The sequence below is a fragment of the Saimiri boliviensis genome, chromosome 11, assembly GCF_048565385.1.
Source record: "Saimiri boliviensis isolate mSaiBol1 chromosome 11, mSaiBol1.pri, whole genome shotgun sequence".
In the NCBI taxonomy this organism is placed as follows: domain Eukaryota; kingdom Metazoa; phylum Chordata; class Mammalia; order Primates; family Cebidae; genus Saimiri; species Saimiri boliviensis.
This window is the reverse complement of record NC_133459.1, coordinates 63,020,466-63,046,128: the sequence shown is the minus strand read 5'-3', so window position 1 is coordinate 63,046,128 and position 25,663 is coordinate 63,020,466. Positions and strand designations below refer to the sequence as shown.

Below are 25,663 nucleotides of genomic sequence, written 5' to 3'. Positions count from 1 at the left end.
CTGAAAGTCAAGAACATACCTTTGGATGGGAGCCAAGCATCTCATTATGTATATATATATATTTTTTTCAAAAGTACTAGGCCTAAGAACTAAGACAGTAATCCTGGTGGGTATAGTCTTACATAAAATACTTTAATCAAGCCGCACTGAAATAGAATGGGAATGGTGTAAAAGAAATACAAGAAGTATTATAAGAAATAGGATTTGAAAATCTTCCATATATAAGCTTCCATTGCAAAAGAAACTATTTTGAATAGATAACTAAAATTTAAATTAGCCATTAGAAATTATTTTTTTATTTAGGAGTGTATCTATGTCATATAAATTATTATAATAAAATATAGGCCACTTTTGAAAGGCCCATCTACCAAAACTATGTTTTAGGAAGTTGTTGAGGGTTTTCATACCAGAGATATCATTAAAAAAACTCAAACCTACAACATTATGTAAACTGTTAGCATAATCTACTAAAATTTTTTTGTACTAATTGATTAAGCATATGCCTTGAAGAAATTGATTGGTTTCATTCACTGCTTTAAATATTATATATATTATTATAACTTGCAACTAATTATGACTGCAGTTGACACTCTAGAAATTTAATTGTCTAAGTCCAGGGTGTGGTACCATGAGCACTACAAAGTGGAATAAAGAATAGTCTCTGCCCTGAGAAAGCTGATGTCTAGTTGGGGCTATAAGAGTTCACACGAAAAGGAGGGCCAAGTGTGCTGGCTCATGCCTGAAATCCCAGAACTTTGGTTAAGTGTTTGAGACCAGCCTGGTCAACATGGCAAAACCCTGTCTCTGTTGAAGACACAAAAATTAGTGAAGTGTGGTAGCGCATGCCTGTGGTCCCAGCTACTTGGGGGTGCTGGGGCATGAGAATTCCTTGAACCCGGGAGGTGGAGGTTGCAGTGAGCCGAGATGGTGCCAGTACTACAGCCTGGGTGACAGAGCAAGACAGTCTCAAACCCCGGCCCCCGCCAAAAAAAAAAAAACCAGTTCATATGAAAACGCAGCTAATATCCAAGCGAGACGAACTAGAAGCTCATGACTGGTGGAGAAGTAACAGCTTTGGAACATTCAAAGGGTTAGAGCTCACTTTAAAAATCAGATATAGGGTTAGGTAAGTGGGGTAGTTAAGAAACCTGACCATGGACTAAAGTGTATTTGAATTGAAACTTGCTGGGGTGAAGAGAATGGTTTTTTTTCTTAAGAGCAGAAGAGAACACACAAGAAGACCAAAACACATAAAGACACATACCACATCAAGAAAGTCAGAAGGTGTCTGGTCAGTGGACCGGCTGGCTGGAGAATAGCAGAGATGTGCCAGGGGTAGTAGTAGCATGAGGCTTTGAATTTAAGCAGGGTATGAGCTGTGGAGCAAGCCATTAGGAGAATTAGGTAGAGAAAGAGGCTAGACTGACAGCTCTTCTACAGTATGGACCAATCAGAGCTAAAGCATATTGAATGAACTAGCACACAGAAAGACCTGATCACATGCCTATTACAAAGCAAGAGTTCAACGTGCAACATCAGCATTACTGTTACTGGGCTGAGGTGTGCAGAATGAACTTGACACCTCTAGCACTTTATGCCAAACATCAAACATTGACTCTTCATCCCTTATCCTTCTCACCAAACCGTTTCTGCTTACGTCCTTCAGCACAGCAAGTGATGTAATTGTTCAAACCAGGAACCCTTTTCTCACCACTCTCTATATCCAGCCTATAACCAACCAGGCCCTATTCTTTCTGCTTCCAAAATATATTTTTCACCATTCCATTTTCCTTTGTCTTTACTGTCATCATCCTGCATTTACTTAGACTTCTGCAATGGTTTCTTGTCCACATTTCCATTTTTGCTACCCTACAATGTATTTTCAATTCAGAATGGTCTTTATGAGAATATAGACAGCTGGGCATGGTGTTATGCACCTGTAGTCCCAGCTACTTAGGATTGCTTGAGCCCAAGAATTTGAGGCTGTAGTGTGCTATGATAGCTGCCTTCCAGCTTGGGCAACATACTGAGACCCCATTTCTAAATATATGTATTTAGAAATCTCACCCTCCCCTCGCTTATTAAAAGACTCTAATAGCTTCCCATTTACTTCACCATTTTTCTTGACATGGCTTGACTTTATTTTCCTGCCTCTTCATTCTCACTGAATTTTGCTTTCCCTTTGTTGACCAGTGTGCTAGACCTCATGCTTTCCTAGCTCAGGCCCACTGATATTCTATTTCATCTGCCTGAAATATCTGCCTGCCCACTGTACCCTTGACTATCTGGATCTTTCTCATTCTTCAGGTGGCAGCTTCAACATCACCTTCTCAGAGGCTTCCCACAAGCATCAAATCTAAAACAGGTTCCATCCCTCCCAACTCCCATTGTGGGCTAATTCACTCACCACTCTTCCAATGCCCTCACAGCAAAGAGCCCTATGCAAACATGTACTTACATTTTTGTATTTGCCTGTTTAATACCTATACTGGATGATTTCAGGTAGAGGTTTTAAAAAGCCAATTCAACTGTTCTTAAACAACAGGACATTTTATTATCTCCCATAAGTGGAAATCCAGAGGTAGGATGGGATTCAGAGCTCACTGGGTCAGCAGTTTAAGATATCCTATTCTTGCCAGGTGCGATGGCTCACGCCTGTAATCCCAACACTTTGGGAGGCTGAAGCGGGTGGATCACCCGAGGTCGGGAGTTTGAGATCAGCTTGACCAACATGGAGAAACTCCATCTCTACTAAAAATACAATATTAGCTGGGTGTGGTGATGCATGCCTGTAATCCCAGCTACTCTGGAGGCTGAGGCAGGAGAATCACTTGAAGCCGGGAGGTGGAGGTTGCAGTGACCTGAGATCACACCATTGCCCTCTAGCCTGGGCAACAAGAGAGAAACACCACCTCAAAAAAAAAAAAAAAAAAAAGTCCTATTCTTTCATTCTCTGCATTCCACTGTCCACAGCATCGGCGTCACCCTGAAGCTGCTGGCACTGGTGAAAGATGGCAGCAAGCTGGGATGGATGCCACCTGCTGGCTTCTTCACATTTACTGGGAAACAGTTTTTCCTTGCAACCAAAATCCTTTCAGTCAGATTGAACCGAAGTAGGTCACATGTTCCCCCTAACTATCATCAGGAACAAACAATGCTTTATGCTGTTTGCAGTGTCTTCGTTTCTGACCAAGTTAAGTAGGATGAATTTATTATTCTTGTCATAGGACTAAGAAATCCAACCCTACGACTGAGGTCAAGGGAACTGAATCACTATTATACCATGGAGGTACTGTGGGATAAACAATCCTGGGAGTCCAATACTGCGGAGTCAACCCTGTTATCCACTTACATCGCCACATTCAATATGGAAAGGGATCATGCCTGTTTCATTCATTACTATATATTCAACTTCAGGCCTTCTTGTTTTTAATTCGGTGCTCTACCACTCTAAGCAATGACAAGAAAGCATGTGTAGCTTAAAAAAGAGATGGAAGGCAACAGCTAGTACTGAAAAAAGGGGCTGAGGTCAAAACTTTTGAGAATCCCTTTATTTAGGGCACGCATTCTCAGTGGAGGAGATGCTGCCCATGAAGGAGTGCAAATGAATTCTTGCAGAAGGAAAACAGAGATGACAATGATTTGTCCCTCTCCGAAGTGCAACCCAATCCAACAAAACCTTATCCTCTAGTATTTAATTTCCCTTGTTACGGATAAATTAAATTAAATTAAATTAAAATCTCTTCCTCAAGGACAAAGAGCAATAATTAATAAAAATTAGAAACACTGAATTAAGGGACAAGAGAAGGAAGGGGCCCCAATGGGCAATTTAGGGCTGATGAGGAAGAATTGAGGAAAACCAGAAAAATATCAATCTCAATGTGTGTGTGTACTTAACTATTAAAAAAATCTAATTATAGTTACTAAGTAATAGATATGGAAATATATCCTTCAACTTCAAGTTTTTTTTTAACTAAAACATTAGAAAAAAAAATTCTGAATATGGCATTCTATCTCAACCAGGAAAATCACTACTCCTCTCTTCTGAAACAGATCAAAAGGAACATAGATGAAACCTGGCTGATATAGTTTTTTTTTTTTTTTTTCCAGAAAGGGTCTCAAATATATATGTCATATTTCACAGGATCTTTAAAACTCAGTTATGTTTTGGTTTAGGTATAAACATTCAATTACTTTCCCCTTAAGTTCGGAATAGGAAAAGCTCTTATCACAAAAGATACAAAACAGGCTGGACACGGTGGCTCACATCTGTAATCTTGGAAGGCCAAGGCAAGTGCATCACTTGAGGTCAGGAGTTTGAGACTAGCCTGGCCAACATGGTGAAACCTGGTCTCTATTAAAAATACAAAAATTAGGCCCAGCACTTTGGGATGCCGAGGTGGGTGGATCACGAGGTTAAGAGATTGAGACCATCCTGGTCAACACGGTGAAACCCCGTCTCTACTAAAAATACAAAAAATTAGCTGGGCACGGTGGCGCATGCCTGTAATCCCAGCTACTCAGGAGGCTGAGGCAGGAGAATTGCCTGAACCCAGGAGGCAGAGGTTGCGATGAGCCAAGATCGCGCCATTGAACTCCAGCCTGGGTAACAAGAGCAAAACTCTTGTCTCAAAAAAAAAAAAAAAAAAGAAAAGAAAAGAAAAGAAAAATTAGGAGGTGGTTCCAAGATGGCTGACTAGGAGCAGCTCTGGATCGCAGCTCCCAGTGAGAGCGGGGATGGTGAGTGGTTGCTGCATTTCCAGATGGATTTTTATTGCCCACAGACCAGGAGATTCCCGGGCGGAGGAGCGCCACAAGTCTCCAGCATGGCTGTTTCAGCTGGCGCGGTGGGTCGCTGCACAAAACTCACATGAGTCTGGTCGCCATTTCAGCTGGTGACTGCAGCGCCTGGGAGACACAGTCACCCATTCAACTGATAAAAAGGGGAATGAAACAGGGAGCCAGGCCAGGAGATTCCTGGGTGAAAAAGTGCCACAAGCCTGCAGCGCAGCTGTTTCAGCCGGTGCAGCAGGTCTCCACACAAAATTTCACACAAATTCGGGCGCCTTCTCAACAGGTGACTTGAATGCTTGGGAGACACTGCCTATTCAACTTACAAAAAGGGGACTGAAACAGGTAGCCAGGCCAGGAGATTCCCAGGCGGAAAAGTGCCACAAGTCTCCAGAGCAGCTGTTTCCGCTGGCACAGTGGGTCTCCACACAAAAACTCACACAAATGCGGGCACCTTTTCAACCAGCGACTGGAACACCTGGGAGACAGAGTCACCCATTTAACTGATAAAAAGGGGACAGAAACAGGGAGCCAGGCGAGGAGATTCCTGGGTGAAAAAGTGCCACAAGTCTCCAGCATGGCTGTTTCAGCTGGCACAGTGGGCCTCTGCACAAGGACTCACACAAATCCAGGTGCTGTTTCAACTGGTGACTACAATGCCTGGAAGACAGAGTTACCCATTCATCTGAAAAAAAAAAAGGGGTCTCAGGCAGGGAGCCAGGTGATCAGGCTTGGCCAATCCCACCCCAACAAAAACTAGTAACTGGAAAATCTCTGGATTGAGAGTTTCACAGCAAGCACAGCTGAACCCAGGATGGTCCAGTTCTGTGGGGGAGGGCCGTCTGCCATTACCGAGGCAGTCTACCACTACCAAGGCAGTCCACCACTACCAAGGTAGTCTGCCATTGCCAAGGCGGCCCACCATTTCCAAGGCAGTCCAACACTACTAAGGTAGTCCGCCATTGCTGAGGCGGTCTGCCATTGCCAAGTCAGTCCTCCAATACAGAGACAGTCTGCCATTACAGAGGCAGGCCCCACCATTGCTGAGGCAGTTCTAACTATACCCCTATCATCAGGACTGCAGGGAAGTTCACATTGCAGCTGGACAAAGCCAATGGCAGCTCAGCAACACCTCTGCTGGCAGACTGTGACTAGGCTGCCTCCTCGCTGGGCAGATCATTCCTGAAAAAAGGCAGCAGCAGGACAGAAACTTACAAATAAAGCCCTACCTTCCTGGGATAGAGCACCTGGGGGAAAAAAAAGGCGGTTATGAGTTCTGCTGCAGCAGACTTAAATGTACCTGCCCAGCAGCTCTGAACGGAACAATGGAGCTCACAGCTCACCACTTGAGCTCCTATAAAGGACAGACTGTCTCCTCAAGCAGCTCCCTGAAACTTGTATATCCAAAGAGTCACCTCATAAAGGAGAGCTCAGACTGACATCTGGCGAGTATCCTTCTGGGACAAAGAAAGCAGCAGAAGAAACTGGCAGCAACCCTTACTGTTCTGCAGCTACTGCAGGTCATCCCCAGGTAAGCAGGGTGTGGAGTGGACCTCCACCAGTCCTACAGCAGAGGGGCCTGACTGTTAGAAGGAAAACTAAGAAACAGAAAGGAATAACTTTATCACCAACAAACAGGATGTCCACTGAGAGACCCCATCTGAAAGTCACCAACTACAAAGACCACAGGTAACTAAATCCACAAAGATGGGAAGAAACCAGCACAAAAAGGATGAAAACACCCCAAACCAGAATGCCTATCTTCCTCTAAGGGATCACAACTCCTCATCAGCAAGGGAACAAGGCTAGATGGAGAATAAGTCTGACGATTGACAGAAACAGACTTCAGAAGGTGGGAAATAAGAAACTTCTCTGAACCAAAAGAACATGTTATAACCCAATGCAAAGAAACTAAGAACCTTGAAAAACGATTTGATGAAATGCTAACGAGAATAAACAGCTTAGAGAGGAATATAAATGAATTGATGGAGCTGAAAAACAAAACATGAGAACTTCGCAAAGCATACACAAGCTTTAGTAGCCGAATTGACCAAGCAGAATAAAGGATATCAGAGGCTGGAGATCAACTCAATGAAATAAAATGAGAAGGCAAGATTAGAGAATAAAGAGTAAAAAGAAATGAACAAAGCCTCCAAGAAATATGGGATTATGTGAAAAGACCTAATCCATGTTTGATAGGTGTACCTGAATGTGATGGAGAGAATGAATCCAAGCTGGAAAACACTCTTCAAGATATTATCCAGGAAAACTTCCCCAACCTAGCAAGGCAGGCCAATATTCAAGTCCAGGAAATAAAGAGAACACCACAAAGATACTCCTCAAGAAGAGCAACCCCAAGGCACATAATTGTCAGATTCACCAGGGTTGAAATGAAGGAGAAAATGCTAAGGGCAGCCAGAGAGAAAGGTCACATTACCCACAAAGGGAAGCCCATCAGACACACAGTGGCTCTCTCAGCAGAAAGCCTACAAGCCAGAAGAGAGTAGGGGCCAATATTCAACATCCTTAAAGAAAAGGACTTTCAACCTAGAATTTCATATCCAGCCAAACTAAGCTTCATAAGTGAAGGTGAAATAAAATCCTTTACGAACAAGCAATTACTCAGAGATTTCATCACCACCAGGCCTGCTTTACAGGAGCTCCCGAAAGAAGCACTAAACACAGAAATGAACAACCAGTACCAGCCACTCCAAAAACATACCAAATGGTAAGGAGTATCGACACAATGAAGAAACTGCATTAACTAACAGGCAAAACAACCAGCTAGCATCAAAATGGCAGGATCAAATTCACACATAACAATATTAACCCTAAATATAATGAGCTAATTACAAAAATTAGCCAGATGTGGTGGCGAGTACCTATAATCCCAGCTACTCAAAGGCTGAGGCAGGAGAATCACTTGAACCCACAAGGCAGAGGTTGCAGTGAGCTGAGAGATCACACTGCTGAACTCCAGCTTGGGTGACAGAGCAAGACCCATCTCAAAAATGAAAACAGACAAAAAAACCCTAAAACCAACAACAAAAAACCAAAAAATATACAAAATGCGTTTTGTTATTGTGTTTGTATGTTGGTACCTATTTCCTATTAAAGCTCTAAGTTTTGTAATTCTTTTCTTGAAAACACCAAGTTTCCACTCCACTTCTCCCTCTTCAGTCAATTTTGTAACACAGAGTTTCTCAATCTTAGTAAACAAACCAGTATCACATGAAGAAGTTTAATTTTCTGGGAAGGCAGGAAACTCATTCAATCCTTCTAGCACTTAGAGAAGAACCACTTATTAGTGACATGAATTTAGATGCTCAGGAAGGGTGAGCTATGTTCTACACATATGTATTCCTTTATATTGTTAAATTGTTTGCATGTTTGATCTAGATGGTCATGAAGCGCCCCGAAGCTGACTGCAGCATTGAAAGGAGGTCAACTTTCAGTTTGGCAACTGACCTGCTAGGTTACAAAGTGAAAGTAATTTGCCTTGAGGCACAAGGAGTGGTACTTAACAAATCACTGTAGCCACTAAAATGATCTCTTGCATACAGTTTATTTCATTAGATTGCAATTTTATACACAGTATGAAGGGGTTTCCTGATAGCACATATATAGTTTACTTTCTGTACTGCTGAAGAACCAATTGTTTTTTACATTGTATCGTAATATCCTATTCATTAAAACATTATTCAGTGACTTTTTTCCAACTACATATAAACGGAGATTTACCACACACATTCTTTACCATGGTGCAAGAATGTCTTTATAACATATTTGAATCACAACATGTGAGTCTAAAATACATCACTGTAATTAAAACACTACTTTAAAATTACAATGCCCCATGTTATAGTAGCCAGATTTGATTAATTCCTGTGTAAATCACAAAGCAGTTTGGTGGACAGAGTCTTGGATAACTGGTGGCAGCTTTTAACTGTGATATCAAAAAAAATGTTTAATTAAGAACCAGACTTTCACAATTTAGAAAACTTCTTCCTTTATGTGTCAATATTCTCAGTCAAAATGGGACATTTAAAAATTTGTAGTCTCTAAAACAAGGAAAATAAATCCAACCCTCCCTTAGCTGAAAGGATGCGGCTGTAAAATTAGGTTTCCTAGAAACCTAAGAAAAGCATTGTACCAGGAGTGGAAACAAGTCATAAGAAACACAACATTTCTTTTAAAACCTCTTGGATTTCTCTACCCCTCCCCATCTCTGTCAAACACAGAGAAAGAATACTGCATTACAAATAAAGATGTGTTTCCACGAAATGATGTAAACAAGTCGGAGAGAAAGATTTCTTCATTTTCCTATTTTGTGGAGTGGGGCAGTGGGATATCAGTTAAATAAGAAACAGAGCTCCTTAATCGAAGAACCACTCATCACACACAAAACAGCTCAGGGTAACTGCTGAAAACTTCTCCTGTGTTTCCTTTCCTTTTCCCCAAAGTTTGAGAATGTTTGAAAGTTCAATAAATAGTAGAAAAATAATCCTTTACTTAGAAATTTTGAGATGCATCATTTAGAGCATAACATGAGTTCCATACAGCAATTGTGGTATCCAGGTACCGCTAAGAAACAAAGCAAAATCTTCAACGCACACATTTGTTTCTGTGTGTGCCACATTCCAGTCTCTGGGTGAGCAGATTTTTCTCTCTTCCAGTTAAGGGAGCTGAATGCTTGTGGCTCTTCGGAACATTCCTCTGGCTCAGCTTCACTTGCAGGGTCTGTCTGTGTTTGGAGGTTCACCTTCTGTTCCCTTCCATTAGTGTTATGGCAGGTTTGTGTATCAAGGCTTATTTCCCCTCCATTTCAGAACCGGCCTCACTTCTTCACAAATGGGATTTTGTTGTCGTTTCTCTCTTTTTAACCATGTCGACAGGCAGGAAATGACTCAAACAACTCTGCACAAAGTACAAACACAAGGGAGGTCTCTTGCTGTGGGTTTTAAGCTGGCTTTTTCCTTCCAGAACATTCCGTAGCTCCCAGATCTCGTCTTGGCGTGGAGGTGAGATCGTTAGCATTCTGCATCAACAGTGTGTACTGTCACGGCCGCCTGTAAGTGGTGGCTCTGATGAAGCGTGGGGTGGTGTGACCGGTAGCGGTGGAACTTGTGACTTAGGAGGGCAGCAGTCTGAGGGGGGGGATCCAGGTCTAAGTCCTCATCATGGTTTCCCACGTCGACCCCGGCTGACAAGGGGTCATTGTTGCATGGAGGATTTTCACTGTCCTCCTGTGGGCTCATGGTGCTGTAACCTAGAAAAAGAACAGAACAAACATGCAGCGGAGAGCCTCAAGACGCAGAGAGAAGATTTCACTTACAATTTCTAGGGCGCTGGTAGGTATTCCTGTCTTTGCAATACATAGGTACAAATATTGGCAGACTGTCAGTAGATGCTAAAGTAATTTACTTTTAAAGAGATTCGGTGATAACTCTTTTTTTCCCTTTAAAACAATGACACAATAAATACGTAATCAGACAGCTGAGAAAGTATAGCGGAGAAAAAAATAAACAAGAACCGTCATTTAAAATCCCCAAAATGGAAACACAAAAATGAAAATCACCCTACATTCCATCCTCCCTGGATAGCCACCACTGGGGACATATCTCTCTACACTTCTACCTGAGATAAAGATGATCCTTTTCTATTAAAGAAATATAAAAAACAGGCAGCTTCAAGAAGATCTGAACAGGACTCAGATCAGTTGGGACTGGTGGGGAAATCTAGGCTTCAAAATGCCTGAATGTGATGCTGCAATAGAACAAAAAGAACTATCACCATCACCTGCACACTTGCTCAGTAGCAGGCACCTGTGTCAGGTAATTCTTGCACACCAATGGTGACATATTTTAACATCCATTTTACAATTCAGGGAAATGATGATCAGAGTGGTTAGGAACTTGCCCAAAGTTCTAGTACCTAAAGAAACACTAATTCCACATAAACCCACAGCAACTAGCTGTGGAATCAACTGTTCTGTGTTAGCTGGCTCACCGTATTCAAAGTTTAATTTTTTTTGGAACTCTAAGTAATACATGTTTCAAAGGCAAATGCTCTTGCTGATCAAAGGATTCCATTCTGAGATCCCTGGCATGTTTTTAAATATTGCAAAAATCTCCTTTAAACATTTTGAGAAGTGACAGCTCATTAATATTTCCACTGCATCTACAGTTAGCATCAATCAGCTCTTACCCGTGGGTAGTGCTAGTCATATTCATGGCTGCAAAACTGACGCTCTTGCATGCAGCCAAGCAGGAGTCATTTGTGGTTGAAACTGTATGCTCTGTGCAAAAATTCTGTCCTCAATGAAACATTACACAAATGATAGCATTATTTAGCTGTCAGTCCAACTTAACAAATATTTACTGTGTACCTACAATGTACAGGTCACTGTCTTGGGCACCAGAAGACATACAAAGATGAAAGTGTGGTCCCTGCACAGGGAGCTCAAAAGCTAGGGTTTGGGAAGTGAAACAAATATAAGCATTGGTCATTCAAGTATTCATTTATTGAAGGCCATTATGGGGCTGGAGTGGGAGATGAAGGAAAATATTGAATAAGAGACGTCACCTTTCCTTAATGACTTTATAGTCGAGTTTGAGAGATGCTCACAAAGCAAAGCTTCCTCTTCCATAGACAATGGTAAGAAACTTGCCCAGATAATGTTAAGTGTGATAACTGAGGTATAACTAAAATCTAGAAGAGGGAATATTTAACTCTGACTAGGGGAATAAGGAATCTTCAGGGAATGTATACTTTAGTTGGGCTTAAGTGGATGAATAGGAATTTGATAAGTGGCTATAAAGGAACAGGATAAGCACAGCTATAGAGGTGTGGATATAAAGGCCATCCCTATTCCACATGGCTTGCATGAGTGCTAGCAGGTAGCTGGAGAGTAGGGCAGGTGGGAGGCAGAAAGTCAAGTCAGATCAGAAAGCCCATGCCAAAGAGTGGCAAATGGAGAGACCATACAAGATTCTGAGCAGACCAAAAAATGGCATGATTGTGTTTAGAGGATGGAGGTTTAAGAGATGAAACACAGGGAGCAGTTAGGAGGTTATTTCAACAGCCCAGGTGAGGGATAGAGAATTAAAACTAAGGCAGTGGGACTGAACAGATTTAAAAGCTACCTCAGTGTTTGAGACAAGAGAAGTTGGTAAGTCATTAGATGTGGGCGACTGTGGGAGTGGGGAGTGGTGAAAGGTGACTACGACTTCAAGTTATAATGATAAGAAAGGATAATTCACAGAGTGAGTCTCAGGAAAGAAGGCAAATTTTGTTTATGCACATCTTGATTTTGAGAGTCTGTGGGTCACTGTGTGGAGATGTTGAGCCAGAATCTCAGAAGTGTCATCTGCAAATTCAGGGCAGAAGAGGAAGTGTTCACTGACATAAGTGCCCACCATGACTGAGTACTTCTTGGTGCCAGGTGCCAGTCTAGCGGCTGGACAGGAAAGTGCTAAGCTGAAGCCTCGGTTCCTGAGAGGCCCATGGGCAAGAAGGGGAAATACCCATGAGCTAAAACAGAAGCACACAAAAGGAATTCCAAAACCAGTGAACTTGGTTTAGATCCTTGAGGAGGTGACAATTAGGCAGTCCTGATGGGAGAAAAGGGGTTCAGTAGGTAAAGACAAGGGTGTAAAGGCACTTCCAGCAGGGTGCAAACACATGCAATGGCACAACAGCTGGAAGGGCTCTGGTGGCTTTTGGGAATGGTGAAAGCTGGGTGCTGGGGGTGGGAGTGGTGGGAGATAGCACTGGTCAGACAGGCTAAGGCCAGGTTAAGAAGGCTGGCTGAAGCTATGAGCTATGATCTTGTAGTGGACAGTGGGAGTGGGCAGGAGGCAAGGGAGAGGCTGGACAGATGGAAGGTTGGATCATAGGCTCAAAGGACACAGTGCTGGAGCATGGGCCTGGAGGAGATGGCAAGTACCTGAGGTAGGGCAGTCACAGTATGTAGATTGTTCAAGTGTAGAGTAGGCTGGATTTGGTGTCCAGATGGACTTGCCTGGTGAAGATGCCAGGGAGTTGACATCCTTGGAAAAGGTCGAGGTTTCTAGGTTCAGACGCTGAGCAAAAAGTGATGCCTTTACCCAGGATTAAAAGACCAGGAGCCAGAATCAGTTTCTCAGCTTTAGCAGTGCTAAGTCTGGAGTGTTAGATTCGATGCTAGGCTCCAAAACCTAAGTCACAAACTGCTGTGTATGTTGAAAACACCTTATGCTATACATGTAAAGGATTAAAGTAGAAAACATGATTTTAGCAAAATCTCAGTGATTATTCAAACGCTTCCTGGATAGCTTCCCATCTCTGCTCATTTATAAGCACCCACACACGAACTGGTAATTCATGTTAGCATTTGAGGTGTTAGATTCATGGTGGCCCTTATGCTTGGCTCACCCTCCCACCTTCCCTCATTTTGCTGTTGTTCCTCATGTTTCAGTTGGAAAGTCTTCTCTGGGAAGCTTTCCCAACCTATTTCCCCCACCCACCTCCAGTCCTGCCCGCCCACATGGGGGCTGGTGCCCCTTCTGTGATTTTACATGCATTCCATGCACATCTCTTACATTTTGCCATATTATAATAAAAATATATCTATCTATTAGCAAATTCTTTCTTAAATAATGTTCTTGTTTATCTTTGTACCCCTAGTATGTAACACAGTGACGCACACAAAGCAGGCACTTAAAAACAACTGCTGTCCCCCCTCGCCCCCACTGCCAACATATGTTATACTGCCAAGACAATGACATCAATGAATTTTGTAGTTATCTGTGGCTTTGCCTGGTATGACATCCACTAGTCTCATCTAATAATAAAGACATTCTATGATACACTGGGCTGTATCTAGGGGTTATAACAGAATCCACTGACACTCTAAGCTGGCTGGTCACAGGTCCTGGGTTCATACCCAGGATGGTAGTGATGGTGCAGCTGTCTCCAAGGCAACTTAAAAGGGCACCTATCTCTTCATCTTAGGATGGCACCCCCATCTCTTCTGCTACTGCTATCTGCTAAGAACCTCAACAGAGGTGCTTTCAGAGTAAAAGTCTCATACTAAGGCCATTCTGTTTAATTTCTTAACCATGATACCATTGCTCAACCCTTCTGTAACTTCTTCTTATTTCAATAATTAATGGAAATCTGAAGGGGCCGGCGAAGAAGGGAACAGCAAGTTGTGGAGAAGCAGGAGAAAGACAAACACATTTTCTTATTCAACGAATTGTTTACTCAGTGCCAGGCAATTCTGTAGAGCACTGGGAAGGGTGATGAATTAAGAGAGACATAGTCCCTGACTCATGAAGGAAGAAGCACTATACAAACACAAAGGATATCTGCAAACACTTTCAAGGAAAAATTCCTTTGCTATCCAAAGGCTTATGCAGCAAAGTGTCTGCAAAGACAATCTCAAGTGAGAAATGGGCTTTAGAAAGGAGGTCAGGTGTTTCTAAAGAAGTGCCAAGATTAGGTTTTTGTTTTTTGACAGTCTGCTTATATATTTGTCTGATGGTTCCTAAGAAACTTGTTTGATTATAAAGGATGTGAGGTCCCTCTGGGGACTCACTCACCATCTCGTGGCCACAGTGAGTAACTGCAGGAGAATAACTGCACCTCTAGAAAATGGGTCTTATGTTCACCTACACAGTTTTTTGGCCAGATTTTTAAGGTTCAGCATTTACTTTTTAAGTATTTTGGAATTTGCCACGAACTAGGGGGAACTCTTCCTCTACAAAGAAAAAAGTGTTGCCTAATATACACTTACATAAAGTTTCTGATGAGATAGTAACCAAAATACAAGTTTACAAGGAGCAAATAATATAATGGTGTTCTTTGACTTAAAAATAAGCCAATAGATAGATGATTGGACAGAACATGATATTTTTAAGAGAAATGGGCACAGCAGATAGATAGTTAAAAACATACACAAGGAGTAATTGTGAGGGTAACACTGCTGAAAACCAGTCACTCTAAGTGGTCTTAGCCTATTGACCAAAATGATTCTACTTTCAAAAAACATTCTCAATTTGAGTAGTTTTTCTTAAGATACAACAATTAAAATTAGATTCTTTTGAAAAACAAAATTCTGCTGGCCACATAAAATATTTCTAAATAAAAACACACCCTAAAGTTTCTAAGTTTAGCTTGGTAACACTCAATTTTAATTCAATTCTAGGATCCCAACTCTGAACCATGGCATAAGAGCCTAGGCCATTCTGCAGTCATGTATTTATATACTTAATTCTTTTGAGTTTCCGTTTGTGTAACATACTCGAGGATTCACATGGAAATATGCTTATCAGGGAGCACAGAATCATGGCACCACAATCCTACCATTCAAGGGCCAGCCAATACCATGTTCCTCCATGGGGTCTCTCATAATTTACTCGCAGATAAAAGTGAACTCTTGCCCCTTTCCTTCTTTGTTCCACTCTTTTAAAGGAAGCTGTCATATTTCACCTTTGATCAATCATATGAATACCTGCATTCATTTATAGCTTCCTCCTAGACTGTAAATTCCTTCAGGGCAGGGTGGGCACAGAGGTAGGAAAGTCAACCCTATCACAGGTCATTGCATTTAATCCTCACTGCAACTTCACTCAGCAGGTTTTGTTTGTTTGTTTTTGCTTTTTTTTTTTTTTTTGAAACAGCTCTGTCTCAAAGAGCTCTGGATTGGAGTGCAGTGGTGCAAACATGTCTCACTGCAACCTCAACCTCCGGGGCTCAAGTGATCTTCCCACCTCAGTCTCCTGAGTAGCTGGGCCTACAGGCACGCACCACCATGCTGGGCTAATGTTTTCAGTTTGTAGAGACAGGGCCTCACGATATTGCCCAGACTGCAGTAAGAATTTTTAATCCTACCTTTAAGTATTAGGAAATTGAGGTCTAAGGTAGCTCCCTAAGGTCTCAACAGCTTGTGGGAAAAAAAAGTGGAAGAAGTAGGCTTCAAAGTGAACTGGCTTGACCCTATGTCCTAAGTTCCTCCCCTATACCAAGCTGTCTTGAGGAAACAACAACTTCCATCTGTAGCCCCCTCCACAGTATACGAGGTTATAGCCATGCCTTGTTTAATGACAGAGAGACATTCTGAGAAATTTAGGCAATTTCATCATGGCACAAGTGTCAGAGTGTACTTACACAAACCTGGATAGTATAGCCTACTACACACCTGGGCTATCTGAATAGGTGTAACCTATTCTTCTAGGCTACAAACCTGTACTACATGTTACTGTACTGAATACTGCAGGCAGCTGCAACACAATTGCACACAATACTGTAGGTAATACTATAGCTGCTTATGTATCTAAACACAGAAGAGGTATAAGAAAAATATGGTATAAAAGATTTTAAAAGATGGTACACCTGTATAGAGCACTTCCATAAATGGAGCTTGCAGAACTGGTAGTTGCTCTGTGTGAGCCAGTGAGTGGTCAGTGAATGTGAAGCCCTAGGGCATTAGTGTACACTACTGTAGACTTTAGAAACACTACACACTCAATTTAATTATTAAACAGTTTTTTCTTCCTTCAATAATAAACATTTGTTTACTGTAACTTTTTTGCTTTATAAACTTTTAAACTTTTTGACTATTTTGTAATAACAGGTTAAAATACAGATACAAGGTACAGCTGTGCAAAAGTATTTTCTTTCATTATATCTTTATTCTATAAGCTTTTCTTCTACTTCAAAATTTTTTACATTTTACTTTTAAAACTTTTGGTCAAAAACTAAGATACAGCCAGGTGCAGTGGCTCACGCCTGTAATTCCAGCACTTTGGGAGGCTGAGATGGAGAGATCACCTGAGGTCAGGAGTTCAAGACCAGCCTGGCCAACATGGTGAAATCCTATTTCTACTAAAAATATAAAAATTAGCCAGGTGTGGTGGTGAGCACCTGTAATCCCAGCTACTCAGGAGGCTGAGGCAGAAGAATTGCTTGAACCCGGCAGATGTAGACTGCAGTGAGCCAAGATCATGTCATTGCACTCCAGCCTGGGGCGACATAAAAAACAGTGTCTCCAAAAAAAACCCCAAAATCCATGATTATAACTAAATGACAGATAACACACCAAAAAAATAATAATAATTTTACCACAAATGAGATCCTTAATATGTAAGAAATGATACAGTTTTGAAGTGCAGTGAGCCAAGATCGCACCTTTGCATTCTAGCCTGGGTGACAAGAGCAAGACTCCATCTCAAAAAAAAAAAAAAAAAAAAAAAAAGAAAAAGAAAAAAAAAAAAGAAAACAACACACACACACACACACACATTAGCCCAGGCCTACACAGGATCAGGATCATCAAGATGTCACTAGGCAATAGCAATTTTTCAGCTCCATTATAATCTATGGGATTCCTGCAGTATATGTGAAGTGTTGTTATGCAGTGCATAGCTATGCATAGCAGATGCCACTACATTCGCCAAGTAGGAGAGTAGAGCACACGCAGATGAGCAAGAAGTGTGCTGACAGAACAGTTAGATTTCCTTGTTTAATGTATGTATATATCTTCGCCTCTAGGCACCACAGGGACATTAACTCAATGCCACCATTTTTAGTGACCCACGTACAGGTTCAAGGGGTGCCAACATGCACTTAAATTCTATTGATTTTATGATGCATTTGGAATACGGGGAGTGTCAATGCCTTCCCCTTTCTTTAGTGTTGCATTCTGTCTGCACGAGGAACTATTTTCATTGCTTGGGGATAACAAGGATACGATTATGGTGAAAAATGAAAGGAACCAAGCCCTGAGCCAGATGCCTTGGTGTTCAGATACTGACATCGAACCCTTCCTTTTATCTAAGCTGTTGCTTCATAGGCCATTTACTAAGACAATAGGAGAGGCTGGTAGAACATCATAAATATCACTCAGAATCCCAATTTGGTATTGATGCAATTTCTACTGAGGGAGAGAGAGAAAAAGGATTCAGTACTTGAGAGAGGAAAAGGATTCAGTGTTTCTGTTGAATAAGAAATTATTTCTGTTGAACTTTAGTAGCCTCAAACCTGTTTTATTATTCAAAGGAGAAGGCACAGAACTGCCTGGCAGCAGGAATTTATGCAGGTTCAGAGGTTTGTAGGGGAAAAAGCCCAAAGTCAAAGAAACTGAAAAATTTAAGTGCTTCTGTGGTTCTCCATAGAAACCTAAAGTTTCTATTTAGTTGGTGGGAATAATGTCATTCAAAGCCCAAATTAACAGTCCCCAATTTATAAAACAGAGCTTTAGCTGCTCCTGTTTGCCAAAGGGAGTTTCGGGACCTGGTTGTAGTGTAAAAGGTAACATGGATTGCTTTGAGGAGTATCTATTTCTCCTTTTTTTTTTAGCATAGGTGCAGGGAACATACTGTTTGAGGACTATTATCACCCCCCCAACACACACCAAGATAGGTGTGGGAAAAGTTAATGGTGAGGTGTTTTAGGCCAATATACTTAGGCTAAGTAAAAAAGGCTTAAATATATCATTTATGTATTTAAAAAAGGACCTGATTCTGAGAGGAAAATACAAATTTCTCGAAAATTAAACAGCTATCTTAAAAAAATGAAAAGATTTTACAAGGGCAGGAAAAACACTACCCACGCCTGTTATATTTTTGTGGAACTGTGGCAGTGATGCTCACAGACTGGGATACATCTGCTGTTCTTTGCAACATTGAGCAATATGGACGCTGAGAAGGAGAGAAGCCACGTGGGATGGCCAAGTCTTTGGCAGAGCACGTGGATTTCGTAAGCTGCCTAGTACTTGGCGCCTCTTCAGGATTCAGCCTTGACCCTTCCTGAGCATCTTATAAGCACTTATACCACCCCATGACTTTGTGCACACTGGTCCTTTGGCCTCTAATATTCTTTGCCCCTACCTTTTCTCTAATCACCCCTCAAGGCTCAGTGCAAATGTTGCTTCTTGCTTCTTTGGTGAAGCCTTCTCTGAGCTTCTCAGACCATGCCAGAGGTCAGGGCAAGAGAATGCTGGAGGACAGCATAGATTCTTGTCATGCCACAAGGGGACATGGCTGAAAAAGTCCTTAAAGATCCTGCTGTTTGCCAGCCAACACTGGAGCAGGACCTAAGAGGATGCTGATTTTATGGAAAAGCAAGTGGGGTGGCAAGCAGGCTCCATTTAAACAGTATGAATCCTTCTGTATGGAGAAAAACTTGGAAGCAATCCGTGTGCCCAGAGGAGTGCTGAGACATAAGCAAAACTGTCCTTGCACTCTTAGAAACCAGTGGCATGCTGGGGTGTGTGTCTTTTTGGAAAACCATGTCAAAATAACTTACTTAAGCATGGAATGAGAAGAGAGGGAGGTGGGTGTGAGCACCATCCCACAGGAGTACACCGGGTTCCTCAGGGCTTCAAATGTAGGAAGCTAGACCTTACCATGATCACTTTCTGTTCCTGATCGACCCCAGTAGCGACGCCTTCTTTCTGGACTGTGTGCATGTCGTTCGATGACTGCAGCTATAAACCGAGTGTTGCTGACTGTGGGAAGTCAAGGACAGTGAATGTCACTCTTATGCCAGTGTCTCAGTTGTTTCAAGCACATTTGCTCTGGGAGGGCTCATTCATATCCTGGGAGAATTCTCTTTGGAAAGCCAGAATAAATAATTTTTTAATAATCATGGGGACTGGGGTGCTGATTTTAGAACTGGTGCAGTGAGAGGTACTTAATTATGTATCTCCAACATGCATCAGGAAGGTATGCTCCAGTAGGTGAAGGCCAGGGTGTCTTAACACTAATGGAACTCTCTTTTGATAAAGAAAATGCTCTTTTTCCCTCCCTGAGTTACATATACTAGTTAAGGGAGTTAAAAAAGAAAATGCATACCTGAAACTTCCTTTTCTAAATTACTATGGTTGGAAAATATGAGCAAGAGAAAGAAAGTTAATGGTGAGCTGTTTTAGGCCAATATACTTAATGCAAAAAATAACATCATAAAATCTTTCGAGATTCTCTAAAACAAAGCAAAGATTTACACACATTCCTAACAAAAAAGATGGAAAAAAACAACTAAAAAAAAAACAACCCAGCCACTGTGTCAAAGCTTCTTAAATTTTAATACAAGCCAAAAGGATATAAGAAAGAATATTTATTCTGGATTAGCCTCCTGCTGACACGTTCTGCAGCAAGGCAGCTGAATACTCACTGATGCCTCTGTCTTCGTGGCTGTCGTCGTCTCTTTCATCTCTGTCATTCTCCAGGTTGGACATACGCACTGACATTTCTACCCATCATTAAAAAGAGAGGAACATGACTATTTAATCAAACAAAAATCACCCACTTTAATACCCCGCTGAGCACTCGTTTGATGGCTGGGTGACAGCATTCCATCAAGAATGAATCCCATCTTAGAAGGGAATGAACTGATGCCCCATTTTTTTTTTTAAAGGATGAGCAGGAATCCAAACAAGAACAAATAATCAAGAGAGAACCTGAAACTGATTTCTGAAAAAGGAGGAAAAGTTGATGACTGAGGCCAAGAAATCTTTAATCCTCTACTAAATACTAAAACAGAAGGAAAGGGATCGAAAACATGACTCACTGTTGGTGAAATGATGCAACAAAAGCCTCTAAAAGGCCAGGCATAAGCTAACACTAGATGACAGTCATCCTCAGTCTAGTTGAATCTCACCAAGGGGAAAGCACATGGTGATTATCCCTGTTACTAAATCAGGCAACATTACTCCATGATCCCCCTTCCGGCTTGTGGCCATGGTGAAATGTTTTAACATCAACCTGTCATTACAGCTGTTAGAGTGAGCTAAGTGGCCAGGAAGATGAGTTAACCTCATCTCCAAAAAGGTCAGGTCAACATAACCCTGGGGGCTGGGGTTTTAGGATGATGAAGATGGCCATTAAATGGTTTTGTTCCCTGCAAACAGAGTATAGATACTGCACTTAAACAGAGTATAGATACTGCACATGGTATTGAGGCCATGATTATAGGTGAATCATTTTGTACTTGGCTTTGATGACTTCTGTTTTTTTTTTTTTTTTTTTTTTTTTTCAGATGGAGTCTCACTCTGTTGCCCAGAATGGAGTGCAGTGGTGTGATCTTGGCTCACTGCAGCCTCCACCTCCTGGGTTCAAGCTATTCTCCTGCCTCAGCCTTCCAAGTAGCTCAGAATACAGCTGTGTGCCAGCACGCCTGGCTAATTTTTGTATTTTTAGTACAGACGGGGTTTCACCATGTTGGCCAGGCTGGACTTGAACTCCTGACCTCAAATGATCCACCCACCTCAGCCTCCCAAAGTGCTGGGATTACAGGCGTGAGCCACTGTGCCTGGCGGACTTACCCTATTTTAAGAGATGAGATTATTCAAATGTGTGTTTATTTACACTACATAATGGCAGCTGCAATAGAAAAGATTATATTCTTGCTATTAGTGATCTGGGGTATCTCTGATTTGCTCATCTTTTTGAAATTGCAAGGGCAGCACAAGTGATAAACAAAATTTCCCACTCAGCATCCCAGCTCCCCAGATAGACTTATTGCAGATGCAGGCCACTGGGGGCTAATGCTGGTAAGGAGAAGATCCATGGATTTTTCTGGGGATCAACATAGATAGAGCTTGCAGGGTTTAGGCACTGAAGAAGAAAGCAGGCTTTGGGGACTTCCAAAATGACTCCACAGAAGCTGAAAATGTAGCACGTTCTGACAATTCCTAGAAGCTGACACAACTGGCCACTGTCCTAGCCTGGCTGCTGCCTCCCCTGTGGGATTCATTTTGAACTCACCTTGGGCAGCAAGAGGAGACATATGCTGATGACTCCGGCGATGAATCTGGTGGCGGTAGGCGTACACTGCCAGGACCAAAACCATGATGCATCCCATGATCCCTCCAGCCACAGGACCCACGGGGGCGCTTTTAATCATGTTTAATGTGATCACCTCATCACCTTCAGTGAAATAGCAAGAAGATGTTCCTTGTTAAGATTTCCCAAGTGGGGAAGAAAGTGGGGGTGGTGAGATCGGAGGGAACAGAGTGGGAAGGGGTTTGGGGGAAGATAAACAGATGCTCAGTTAGGCTTTGAGTTCCTCAAACACGAGGCATGGGAATGTGGGACGAGAGGCTCTGTTCAATTCCTGGTTCTCCAGTGTTGGTTGCTAGGCAGACCAGGAGCACAAATGGCAAGGACTGCCGCAAAGAGTGAGTAGACCAGAAGGACTGCTTACACAGGCAGCACCCAACACCAACAGAGTCCTAGCTCCCTGGGGCGTGAGTTACTCTTGGAAGAGAGGAAAAGTCACCTAGTACAGAGTAACCACTGAAATACAAGGCACCAAGTCCAATAAATATGTGCTAACCAGACCAAATTTCAAAGCTGTAGGGTGCCTTTCAAAGGCCATTTGTGCTTTCTAGATAGGAAACTGCAGGTGGGCATACAAAGTCATTTCTTGGAGCGAAGTCACTTTCACTGTACCCTCACCTAGGTTCAGTAGTAACATACTTGCTCAAAATCTTTCCTCACATATGAACTTTTCTTCTTCTAGGTGGGCTGATGGAAGTGATGTTAAAAATCAAGGTATTAACTAAGGATTTAAATATTTGACTCTACTGCCATCGAAGAATTAGGACTTGGTGCTAATTCTACAAAGACACTGAAAAAAAATCTCAGGTGAGTGATCTAATCTTGGCAGTATTTTTGAGGTCTTGGAGACTGATCCCAGGGGCTGTGCTTCATCCTAAGCTGTCCCAGCTGTACTGGCTAGCTCTGGCTTCTGTTGACTCCAAGGTACCAAATACTGATTTGTAGCCCTAAGACTTCTACCTTGTAAAAGTTGTGAGTGAGGGTGTTAGCAGGAACTAGATATGCGGTGATCGCTCTGTACACGGCCCTGTGCTTCTAACAGCTGGCATGCATATCCAAACAGACTCCAGAGTTCGGCCATGCAGAAACCAGGCCTAATAGTTCTCAGAACAAGCTTTATGGGAATGAATTCCAGGCTTGCAAAATTTGGCAGGACAGATGGTCACTCATTCTCTCTGCACAGAGTATTTAACCAGCTGTGAAGGTATTTATCTGCTTTGGTTTTGTAACTAAAGACTACCAGCAAAGGAATCAGGGAAGTTGGGTAGAGAATTATTTTAAGACGTCCTAGTATATAGGCAGGAAATTGTATATTTAAGAATTAAATTGTTGGGGCATCCAACAAACATACCTATTGCTCCCATGTCATCAACGTAGGGACTTTTGGCTCCCACAATCCCCCCGAAGCATTCTTTCTGGGGTGCACAGTAGGATTTGTCCAGGTGAGTCTTTCCATCACTGTCCACCATGCACCATTCACAATCCAGCACCCCAAAACAGTCCCTGCCAGAAAGACAATATTTAGCCTTCTACAAAGCAGTGTGGGGCAGGGGACAGTGCTTAAGCTTGGCCATCAGACCGTTCTCAGGATCTCCACTACGTACTAGTGCTGTGAATTTCTTGAGCTTATAAAATGAGAACAGCAATAGACTGCAGAGGACAACTGTTTTATGCCTTTTAACAACTTGGAAAGGAGAGAAATAAAACTGCTCTCTGTGAATTAAATTATGACATTCACACATCACGGGTTAATGCAGGGCTATTCAAAATCATCTTAGAAGACCAAGTAGAAATGACCCCAATGTCTGTCAGACTTTGGCCTAACATCTCTCAAGTGTGTGGTTATTTAGAAAAATAATTAGAAAGTCAAATACATTTGGAAATACTTGGCTAGTTACCACAGATTTCCTCACTGCCAATTTCTTAGAGCCTTTAGTGTGTTACACGCATTGTGACTGCCTTAAGAGAATATAAGCGGTGTCAGCATTTCCCAAACCTAATTGACTTCGGGCTACGTATAACATTCCAAATTAATCAGTTTGATGCCACAATTCCTTTGCTAAAATACATACCCAAAATAGAGTAAGCTATTCCTTCTAAACACTGTTTAATAAAATGGCAACCTGCAGCTACAATGAACTTATCACCAATTTACCTTCACTTCGTCTACCACAGCCACTATTTACATAATGTCTAGTGCCAAAGCCCCCTAATCCCACCTGAGGAGTAGGGAGAGAGCAGGGAACATGTCGTTTTTAGTTCTCAAAACTCTCATGAAGCAGATGTTTCCTAAGAAAGGAAAATAAATGAGCTTCAAAATATCACACCTAGAGCCTTGACCACTGGGTTCTGCTTCTGGACCTCACAGGTTCCTATTCCCTTGCCTTGCTGCTTTATGCCATGGCCCCTCACACTTCTTTTATTTCAAGAAAAACTCCCACTCACAGATGGGGCTACTAACACATGGTATACAAGCTAAATAGGAGTAGTAAGTGGGAGCAGGACAACATTTAATCTGGTGGATAAAAGGCTTACAGAAATCAGTTTCAGATCTGAAAAACTGATATACATTTAAAACGTGATGAGTGGGAATAATAAATATTAGCTGGAAAAGCTTAATTCTTTACTAGGTTTTGCTTACCCGCTTTCCAGCCTCTGACTGCACCTGCTATTGACACACTGGTGAAGAGCATCTTGCAGGCCAGGGTCAATAGCTGTGTACGTCACCGGCTCCTGGTGCACCTCACAGCTCGGGTTTCTGTGCAGGAGACAAGTCTGGGGGTTAAGACCATCACCATCACCATCACCCACATTGCAGACCCATGCTCCTGGTCCTTAACAGCAGTCAGACAGATTTGGGTTTGAATCCTGACCTTGACACTTAGTATAACCTTGGATTGATTACTTAACAACTCTGAGCTTCAATTTATTTATCTTTATGTACAAATAGCCTAGGCAACATGATGAAACTTCGCCTCTACAAAAAGTACTATAACAACAAGAAATTTAGACAGGCTTGGGAATCACATGCCTGTAGTCCCAGCTACTAGGGAGGTGGCAAGGTGGGAGCATGGCTTGAGCCTTGGAGGCAGAGAATGCAGTGAGTCATGATCGTGCCACTGTACTCCAGCCTGAGCAACAGAGCAAGACTCTATCTCAAGAAACAAACATACATACACAATACTAACACACATGACACTCTTCATTTCTAGAGAAGGGGTTTATCACAATTTATTTTCCTGGTGTTAAAACTTGTCACTGATATAAATAAATAAAGCTGCATTATGTGTGAACACGTAATACGTGTGTGAAAACACTTGCATATTTATCACAGGATCAATTAAAACACTAAGTGACTTAATGTGCATAAAGTACTCAACATACAGTAGGCACTTAGTAAATGCTTGAAACCGTTTCAATTTTTTTGTATGTAGCACATACATTCTTAATACTTTTACAGCATTTAAATTTAAATCTCGAAACAAGACATCATTTTGTGGTACTATGGAGCTTGAATTCTGGCTCACTGAACAGTTCCAATATTAGAATGAATCATCTTTATACACCCTAACTGAAAACAAATCTGTGAGAGACCCACAGTAATATACATGTATTATTATTATTAGTGTTAATTATCTTACCGATTCTCTGCATTGGTGAGGTTGCCAGTGCACTCATTGACCTCCAGAGGGCACTCACAAGGACATTCACATTCATTTTGTTCCATTCTGAAAGGCAAAAATAAAGTTATTATGCAGAAGGTCAATAGCAAACTGTATGTTTCACATGTACTAGAGAAGCAAAATAATGAAGCTCTGAGCTAGTTTAAAAGGATAGTGAAAAAGAAGTTACAGCCAAAGGTTAAATACGTAATTGGCCTTAATCCATTGTTCTTTGGCCAGGGATGCTGCCAACAGCACAGCTCTAAATGCCTTTGTAACTGTGACTTTTCTTCAGGGTGCACACCAGCACTTCCTGTTTATTTTGCACTTCAGAATGCCTGACATCAGTTGAAATATTAAATAGTGCGGTGAACATAGACTATGATG

The 25,663-nt window shown here is 41.9% G+C and overlaps 1 protein-coding gene across 1 annotated transcript in view; it reads right to left on the bottom strand.

The window, feature by feature from the left end:
* Window positions 1-4,740: 4,740 nt before the first annotated feature.
* Window positions 4,741-25,663, bottom strand: part of CACHD1 (cache domain containing 1) — a 226,434-nt gene continuing 205,511 nt past the window's right edge. Inside the window, exons 21-27 of the mRNA XM_003921472.4 lie at window positions 25,256-25,342; window positions 24,256-24,372; window positions 22,966-23,117; window positions 21,540-21,701; window positions 19,948-20,025; window positions 19,181-19,282; window positions 4,741-10,060 (exon numbers count right to left, since the gene is read on the bottom strand). Coding sequence (XP_003921521.2) covers window positions 9,822-10,060; window positions 19,181-19,282; window positions 19,948-20,025; window positions 21,540-21,701; window positions 22,966-23,117; window positions 24,256-24,372; window positions 25,256-25,342 — 937 coding nt within the window. The 3' untranslated portion in view covers window positions 4,741-9,821. The remainder of the gene's footprint in view (window positions 10,061-19,180; window positions 19,283-19,947; window positions 20,026-21,539; window positions 21,702-22,965; window positions 23,118-24,255; window positions 24,373-25,255; window positions 25,343-25,663) is intronic.